General features: G+C 27.9%; 1 protein-coding gene and 1 long non-coding RNA gene across 2 annotated transcripts; one reads left to right on the top strand and one right to left on the bottom strand.

The window, feature by feature from the left end:
- Positions 1 to 2699: 2699 nt before the first annotated feature.
- Positions 2700 to 5110, bottom strand: LOC136080708 (uncharacterized). Its single transcript, XM_065797697.1, has 2 exons — positions 4844 to 5110; positions 2700 to 4742 (listed from the first exon to the last, which is right to left on the bottom strand). The coding sequence occupies exon 2, from the start codon at positions 4257 to 4259 to the stop codon at positions 3120 to 3122; it is 1140 nt and encodes a 379-aa protein (XP_065653769.1). The 5' UTR covers positions 4260 to 4742; positions 4844 to 5110; the 3' UTR covers positions 2700 to 3119.
- Positions 5111 to 6761: 1651 nt separating this feature from the next.
- Positions 6762 to 9273, top strand: LOC136080018 (uncharacterized). Its single transcript, XR_010638381.1, has 3 exons — positions 6762 to 7103; positions 7299 to 7395; positions 9133 to 9273. It is a non-coding gene; the product is annotated as an uncharacterized LOC136080018 (long non-coding RNA).

Below are 9273 nucleotides of genomic sequence, written 5' to 3'. Positions count from 1 at the left end.
GGCCAGTATATAAGAGGGTGGCATGCGTGCATGGGCCCCCTCAGGATTTTTTGATGTTCCAGATAGAACACTTTCACACATCGTGCAAACTTAAGTTTGTTAATATGCCAAATGAGATGGCCTTGCAAAAAATTTGTATGGCGGAGGCCTGGGAACAAAAAGCCCTGAAGCGTTTGCCTCCCCCCTTCCCTGCCCAAACGTGAGGGAAATATTCTAAATTTAATTTAAAATAGTTGTTTTTATTTTTTATTGTTTTTTTAATCGGTATTTTATTTGTATGATGGTTTTCATAAAAACGGTATTTACTAATTTCAAATATTTGATTTTATTTTTTTATTGTTTAGTTAAACGGTGTTTTATAATTGAGGTTATTTTATTTGTATGAAGGTTATCTTAAACGGTATTTACTTTTTATTTTATATTTTTTTGAAATAATTGGTTTATAATTTTTGTATTGTTAAACGGTTCTCGGTGACAGGATCTTATGGTCCTCTTTGAGTTTCCGTGTTCTTTATATATTATGTACCAACGACACTTTTACCAGAGAATATTGTTAAATGAACAAAAAAAAAAAAAAAAAAAAAAAAATATGTTGCAAAATTTTTAATTTTAACATCTAAAACTAAATTTAAATTTATCAACAGAAATTTTAATTTTTGTAGAAAAATATTGTAAATTACAAAAAAGTTATGACCATGCAAAATTTACACCCCTCTCATTTTGGGGGTCGGGAGGGTAAGCGTTTTAAGGCTTTTTGTTCACAGGCCTCCGCCATCCCGATATTTTGCAAGGCCTCCATTTGGCATAGGTATAAACAAACTTAAGTTATGAGTTTGCACGATGTGTGAAAATGTCCTATCTGGAACATCAAAAAATTCTGAGGGCGCCCATACATGTGTGTGCATAGAGGAAAACTATACCCTCTATACATTACATCTTTTTATGTTGGCAAACTAGAATCTTTAGTCAGAATGTAACTTTTCTATTGATTAGCTGGTTAATTGTGATAAATTAGAAAATCGAAGTACGTACTTTTAAATTGAATCCTCCCCCCCCCCCTCCCATACGCTTTCGTACGCTTTTTGAAGACCTCCTCCCTCCCCCCTATGAGCGTACGTACTTTATGGACGACCCCTTTCTTTAAATATATTTTTTCTTTTGATTTGGTCAGCATAACTTGAACCGGATTTTCCGTAAACATTTATTATTAAAAAACTGTGATAATCGTTTCCTACAAGTATCCCAGTCGGCATATCTAGTATTGTAAATACTCGGAGTATTGATCACGTATAACATACCGCCATTGATACCAGAAAAATACGCATTTAGTTTTAAGTTTCGAATTCGAGTTCAATACCACTTATTTATCAAAAATACGTATTTATAATATTTGATCAAAATCGGATATGATATCGAACCCGATTTTGATAAAATATTAACAAATAAGGAAAAAACGAAAATTTTTGCTTTTAAAGCGCATGCTTAAACTGATATAGCAAAAATAAAATTTAAATTAAAAAGGTTTCTCTTGAGAAATTTAGTAAATTATCTCCAGTACGGTTACAATACTTTTTTGCACTAAAAGAGTTACTAAAACTTTATCATAAAAATATTTATTACTACTTTTAAATTTATTAATTTAGTTTTATGAAGTCCTAAATTAATATAATTCAAATATACGTTAAATCCTATCATTTCATACCTTGCTTATTTTATTCCGTTGATTACTATTTTATTGACATTTCTGTTATGCTATTACCTTTTTTTGTTCTGTTTTAGGGTCATTCCATGCCAAGTGGTGCAAAGGTCCCTTATGGACCATCTCAGATTTTATTGAAATTTTTGATTTTGTACATATACATGTTAAAAGCATGTTTTGAAAATTTTAGATCAATATCTAATAGGGTTCTTGAGAAAACGCTATTTAAGTAGTGGGCTATTTTGCATAAAATTTCACTCTACAAGAAAAAAGGGTTTTTTCATCATTTTTAACAGCCAATAACTTTGGAACAAGTTAGTTTTATACTTCAATTATTATAAGATAGCAAGTGTGCTGTGGATACTTTGAAAAAAGAAAAATATATTATTTCTGGCATCTTAACTTTTTCCATAATGGCGGGCTAAAGTTGATTTTTTTGTTTTCAAGTTTTTTTGTTATTTTAAAGACCTTAATCTTAAAAACTAGTTACAAAGTTAGAACAAATCAAATTGCCTGCTGATCTACATGTGGTGGATAAACATTTTTAAAAAAATCAGTTGATTAAAGAGCTGCATTCAAAAGTTATAGGTCTCCAAAATGAGTCAGATCGAGATTTTCGTAAAATTGATCTGTGATGCAAAGCATCTGTTACCTAAGATGGCACTTTTTTTTTTTTATAAAATTTTTTATACGCATCAATTAAAGACTGTTAATTAATAAAAACCAAAAAAATTAATGGGCGCTTATTTGTAACCCCCAAAAGGTAGTCTCTAAAAGTCAGGTAAATTTTCCATAAAATTCTGAAATTGACATAATAAATAAATGCATTGAATTATATAATGTTATTTATTATGAAATATCAATTAAAAAATATCAATGCTTAAAGCCTTTTAATCCCTTTAGATAAAGAACTTTTAAATCCCAATAGATAAAGTCCCCTCCCCTCTGTCCCCTCCCCTCTTTATAATACAATAATTTTTTTAATGAAAAACAAACAAAATGTTTTTAAGAAAATAAACAAAAATAATAAAATTTACAAAAAGTTAAATTTCTCAAATAATAAAACAATCTCATTGATTTCTTTTAAGTCAATACTATAAAATCTTCCACTGTTTGACTGGACTTTAAGAGATTGCACTTTGCATAAAATATGCATTAGAGGTACCCAACAAAGATCATCTCTGCATGGCCACGTAAACTTGTTACATTAAGACTTTTTCATGAATTTCACATTAAGATCTTGATGCTCTTCTGAAATACTAAGAATATTTCCTAAATACCATTGAGCATCATAAACGCAGGCCACATATTCTCCTGGTGAGTAACTGGAAATTTTATTAATATAAATTCTGCAAGTAGAAAAATCCACATTAGTGCAAATAATATCAAATGAGACTCTTCTTATTTTTATTGAGGTAAGTCACATTGGGATAAAACTGTGGTGGTTTCGTGTCCCAGGTATTGTCGAACAAGAACGATATCTCTCTTCCAAATTGAAGTTTGTAGTATGTGTTTCTATTGAAACTTTGTCAACAAAAAGAAAAGATATTCCTTTGATGTGTTGAACACACCAGCTGTACATTTTGCTTGGTGTGTCAATAGGATCGTTTAGTGATTGTAGACTGGCTCGTGCAACAAGACGTTTCACTGTTCCACCAACACCATCACAAGGGCTTTTACCATGCGATGTTGCAAAAAAGTGCCACTCTGCAGTCATGTCAAAATCGTGTTTATGGTAGCATAAGTTGATAAGATTTTTGTAATTTTTATATTGTGATGCAGCTCCATCACTAAAATAGATAATGTGTTCAAATGTTTGTAATTGTTTAAGTTTATCAATAACATTACCGATAAAGCAATGAACAGCATCTGTTCCATGTTTCAGATGATCTGATATAACACAATAACTTTGACTATCAAGTTTTCCATCTTTTATAAAATACGCAACAAAGGGGTGCACAGTTGCTTGGCTGTTATTCCAGTGAAAACCTTGCACTGCATCCTGTATTAGAAAACTATAGTTTTCTGCAAAGTCAAGAAGAACCAAAGCTTGATTTTCTTTTAAATTAGTTTTCAAATGTTGGTAGTAGGTGGCTTGACTTTTTGATATAAAATGATGCACTCGTAAACTATCTAACTGTTCATAAACCATTTCAATAAATTCATCTAAAGGTAGAGTTGCTGGTACTAAAGTACATTGGTAATTTGATTTTTGCCATTGATAAAAGTTAACTTCACTAATTTCTTTTTCTGTAAACAAAGTGTCAATGTAGTCTAACAAAACCTTTTTAGCAGGACATTTATCGCAGCTATGCAGCATACAATCTCTATTTTCAATGCTACAAACCATTAATTTTAATAAGATTTTGTAATCAGAAATTCCAGGAATTTTCTGTACAAGGAGCTTTACATTTTGATGGTACTGGCAAACACAAACTGCATGCAGACCAGAAGCAACAACCACAGGAATGCACCACTTGGGCCTTAGCTCACAAAATTTTGAAAATCCAACTTTAAGATAATTATATTTCTTTTTAAACTCAATATGTAGCTCTTTCATATTGACTAGTAGAAGGCGCTTTTGGATATGTTGCTTTTTACTATCTACTTTAACTGAAACAAACTCTTTTTTTCCTGGACAAACCCTTAAATATTCATTGCATTCGTAGAAATGAACAACCTCTTTTTTTTTTTTTTTTTTTTGAGGGTGATTCAATTCCACAAAGTGCAGCTATTTCTAAACCTAGCACATTGGCAACAGCCTTTTGTGTATGAGCTCTTACGCTATCAATTTTATGCTTTCCAAATGCAACTCTATCTTTTTTTGAAACAAGTTTTAGAGGTGAGCATCCAAAACTTGCAATACTTGAATTAAGATCTTCTTTTAATGTATGGTTGTCAACATAAACTTCTTTTTCTTGGAGTTCATTTTCTTTTGTATTATGTTTGCAATTCAGAACTTTTCTGCAACTAGTGCAAATTTTTTGACCAGGTATTAAACCAAAATCTTTGGCATATGAAAGACTGATAACTCTAAGAGAATCTAAAAAATAACGGAAATAATTATTAAATATTTTTTTATTTATTTATTTAGTGTTATTAAGGTATTTTTATTAAATTAAGATATTAAATATTGAAACTTACTTTTCACATTTTTTGCGTGCTTGTTCAACGGATTACAACAATACCTGCGATGTTCATTCTCATACCTCGACAAGTAAACTTTCTTGTGATAGCTACAAATAAAATCTATGGGATTTATTTTGCTTCTCAAAGAAATAAGCTCTTGGTTTAGTTTAGACAGTTCTTGGTAGCGTTTACTTTTATTAGATAGATAGCACTGTTCATTTAATGCTTTACCAATACAGCAAGTAGAAAGCTCAGGCATATTACTTATTATTAATTAGTTCTAAAATACAACAATTTATTTGGTTTTATTAGTACTTTTTAGATTGACATACTAGTAATATAGAATTAAATGAAACAATAACTAAACTTTTAAAAAGTAATAATTTTTTATGGAAAATTTACCTGACTTTTAGAGACTACCTTTTGGGGGTTACAAATAAGCGCCCATTAATTTTTTTGGTTTTTATTAATTAACAGTCTTTAATTGATGCGTATAAAAAATTTTATAAAAAAAAAAAAGTGCCATCTTAGGTAACAGATGCTTTGCATCACAGATCAATTTTACGAAAATCTCGATCTGACTCATTTTGGAGACCTATAACTTTTGAATGCAGCTCTTTAATCAACTGATTTTTTTAAAAATGTTTATCCACCACATGTAGATCAGCAGGCAATTTGATTTGTTCTAACTTTGTAACTAGTTTTTAAGATTAAGGTCTTTAAAATAACAAAAAAACTTGAAAACAAAAAAATCAACTTTAGCCCGCCATTATGGAAAAAGTTAAGATGCCAGAAATAATATATTTTTCTTTTTTCAAAGTATCCACAGCACACTTGCTATCTTATAATAATTGAAGTATAAAACTAACTTGTTCAAAAGTTATTGGCTGTTAAAAATGATGAAAAAACCCTTTTTTCTTGTAGAGTGAAATTTTATGCAAAATAGCCCACTACTTAAATAGCGTTTTCTCAAGAACCCTATTAGATATTGATCTAAAATTTTCAAAACATGCTTTTAACATATATATGTACAAAATCAAAAATTTCAATAAAATCTGAGATGGTCCATGAGGGACCTCATTAAAATTTGCACCACTTGGCATGGAATGACCCTTTAGAAAAATAAGTTAAAATTTTGAGCCAAAACTGACATTTTAATTGTTGCTAAATGTTATATTTTGTTATTAGGATTGCAGTTCTTTTATCTGTTTTTTGTTCTTTATTCAATAAGTATTTGATTTAAATTAAATATGATTTGATATTTTATTACAAGATATATGTTTTTATATATAAATATATATGAATCTTTTTAGATTTTTTGATGTTATTTTTTAATTTTTTGTTCACGCAATTCAAGTTATATATGTTTATAGTTTGCATATATGTTTACATTATATTCAAAATTAAAATGTTTATGATAAATATATGTATGTGGTAATATGTGTTATATAATTGTTTTATAAATGTATTTTTAAAATAGTATAAAATGTATCTATTATGTATATAAATATTATAAGAAGTGTTTATATATGTTATTTAAATTTAAATAAATATATTGTGTTTTATAGTTAGTATATATGTTTATATTATATTGTTTGCATCACATGACAATATATTTATTTAAATTTATATATCATATATAAACACTTCTTATAATATTTATGGACCATGTTTTCAAAGTGTGTGACTTGGCAAACGTGTTGAGCAAGATTTTGCATAAAGTTGTTATTTATGTTACTAATGTTGTTACATTTGGCTTACCTTTATGTTGGTGTCTATTGTTAAAAATTATAAGTGGTTTTATTATTGAAACTCACTGCTTTTAATCGTTCAGTGAAAGCCACTCAAAAAAAACCATTTTGCCATATATACATTTTGTTTATATTTTGCTTATATATACATTTTGAATTTTTAGAACCATGATGTACCAACATGAATTGTTTTCTAAAAGCTAACATGAAATAACAATATTTAACAACTACTACTCTCTTATCATGACATCTTATCTCTATCTGATATATTGATTTGTGATTCATATATGATGCTTTTCTTTGTATTAACTTATCCATTACATTTTTTCATTTCAGATTTATCATATGATGGATTTATGCAATATAAAAGAACGAATATATGTAAATTTTTATGAATTTTTTAAAAACATCTGCTTATAATTAGTCCAGTGAACGTTCAAACTTCAATGTTGCATATGTCATCTTTAACTAGTTTCTTGGCTTTTCTAAACGTGTTTCTTATTCACATGGTTTTTACAAGCAAGGTATGCAAGCAAATTTGAGCTGAAAATTTTTTTTAGCCTTTAAGGAGAATTGGCGTTACACTTTTAAATTTAATTTGTTTAAATATTGTAATTTTAAAAAATAAATGTTTGTTTGTTCTTTGTTTTTTTACTTATTTGTTTTCAGATTCTTAAGAACTTGGCAACTTATTTAAGTAAGTTTTTTTTTCTTTTTAGTGCAATTGGAAAGAGCTGAAAGTTATTTTTTAGAGCAATTGAAAAGAATTGAAGTGTTTTTTAGTTACTTCACACAGTATAACTGATACTGATTTGAGTAAGTTTACAATTTTGTTTTAATTTATATTGGATTTATTTGATATTTGATATATGTTATATTAGATATATATTTTATGTATTTAACATGGAAAACTGACTGTAATTTGTTGACACAAAAGTTTATAAACATAAATCTGCCTATATTTCTGTATATTTTATATTTCTCTGTATCTTTATAAATATTCTTTCTTAGAAAAAATAACAGACTAGAAAAAATAAATAAATTCCTTTTGAAAGTAGTTGAAAAAAGTAATGTATTTCCATATTTCATTGTGTAAAGTGTAATACCACTTTTTAAAGGTATGTGAATAGATATATAGGGGAACATGGGGCAAGATGACGACTGTTTCAAAAAACGCCTGTATCTTAGTCTGTCCAAAAAACTAAAACTTTTTTTTTTTTTTTTTTTTTCTAATTTGTTTTAGGTGCCCCAAGAAGTCCTAACGGTCTTGTCACAGAGCAACGCAGAAGTGCATTTAACCAGGAAGTTCACGCCTCCTTCCTTACCGTGACACAAAAATTTGTCCAGAGCTCGTTTCGAACCTGGATCTCCTGCTTATAAAGCAAATGCTCTAATCACTGCGCCACGGCCGCACAAAACTTACCTTTAGCTGGTGATGTAGCAATGTAATAAATCAAGTCAAACGAGGATAAAAAGTTTTTTTCTCAATGTCGGAAAAACTTTTTTAATACTTAGCTTTTGTCACAAAAATAATATTTAAAAAGAAACCATTGATAAATCTAGTAAAATTAATCTACTTCCCTTTCAGCTAAAATCAACTGTTATATTTAGTTTTGCTTAAGAGATAACTGTAGGTCGTCATCTTGGCCCATTCGTCATTTTACCCCATGTTCCCCTATATATATATATATATATATATATATATATATATATATATATATATATATATATATATATATATATATATATATATATATATATATATATATATATATATATGTATATATATATATATATATATATATATTTAAATAATTAATTTAGAGTAAAATATACTGATTGACATTGCTTCATTTTTTTATACAAGATTGTGCATTTATTATTTTTATGCATTAAGGTAAAAATAATTTTGTGCATTGTAGTCTAGATTCTTTTTTAATTAAATATAATTGATGTAAATAAATGTTGTTTAATATTTTTGATAAACGACTAATGTATGTAAACATATAAAAAGATATGGATTTCAATAAATCTTAAGTTTAAATAAAGTCTTTGATTAGAAAAGATCAGAATTTGTAAGATTCTTTTACGTTCATTTATTCAGTTGATTACTGGTAATATGTTTAATGATAATAGTTAAATTGAAATAGATAGTATTTGGCTCAACGAAGTTATAATGTAAATGCTTATAGGCAAAATAGTAGTCAAATGAAAAAAATAGATCATTTCTAAGAAATATTTTACGATTTGCTTGCTATTTTATGGTATAATTGTTTAAATTGTTTAACTATAATAGTCCCTCGATTGTTCAAATATTGTAATAAATAAAATCTTTTCAGTCCAAGTATTTAAGTTAATAAAGTATTTTATTAAGTTGTGGTGTTATTTGCCAGTGTTACTACATTGTGTTGTCTAGCCTTTTTATAATCTTTTTTAATTATTCTGTAGAAACAAAGTATATATTTTCTGTTATTATTATCCTAATTCTACTAACAATAAAATGCAAATAGTACTTTTGTAATTGAAATTTTTTTTTTTAATTTCATTTTTTAGGTATTTGCAGGCTTTACTTGACTTTCCGTTTCTGGTACCTGTGTTGTGACAGATTTTAAAAAGAACTCAACTGATGTTAATTGCGGTCTTCGTCTTTAACTATGAGCAATGATGTTGCTGATAGGGAGTCAAAGTTAAAAT

This window comes from Hydra vulgaris, chromosome 05 (genome assembly GCF_038396675.1).
Source record: "Hydra vulgaris chromosome 05, alternate assembly HydraT2T_AEP".
Taxonomy (NCBI): domain Eukaryota; kingdom Metazoa; phylum Cnidaria; class Hydrozoa; order Anthoathecata; family Hydridae; genus Hydra; species Hydra vulgaris.
Note: the sequence above shows the minus strand (reverse complement) of the source record. Positions and strands in the feature narration are given on the sequence as shown.

Coding starts and splice junctions, on each gene's coding strand:
- LOC136080708 (XM_065797697.1), bottom strand. CDS start 4,259: ATGAAAGAGCTACATATTGAGTTTAAAAAGAAATATAATTATCTTAAA.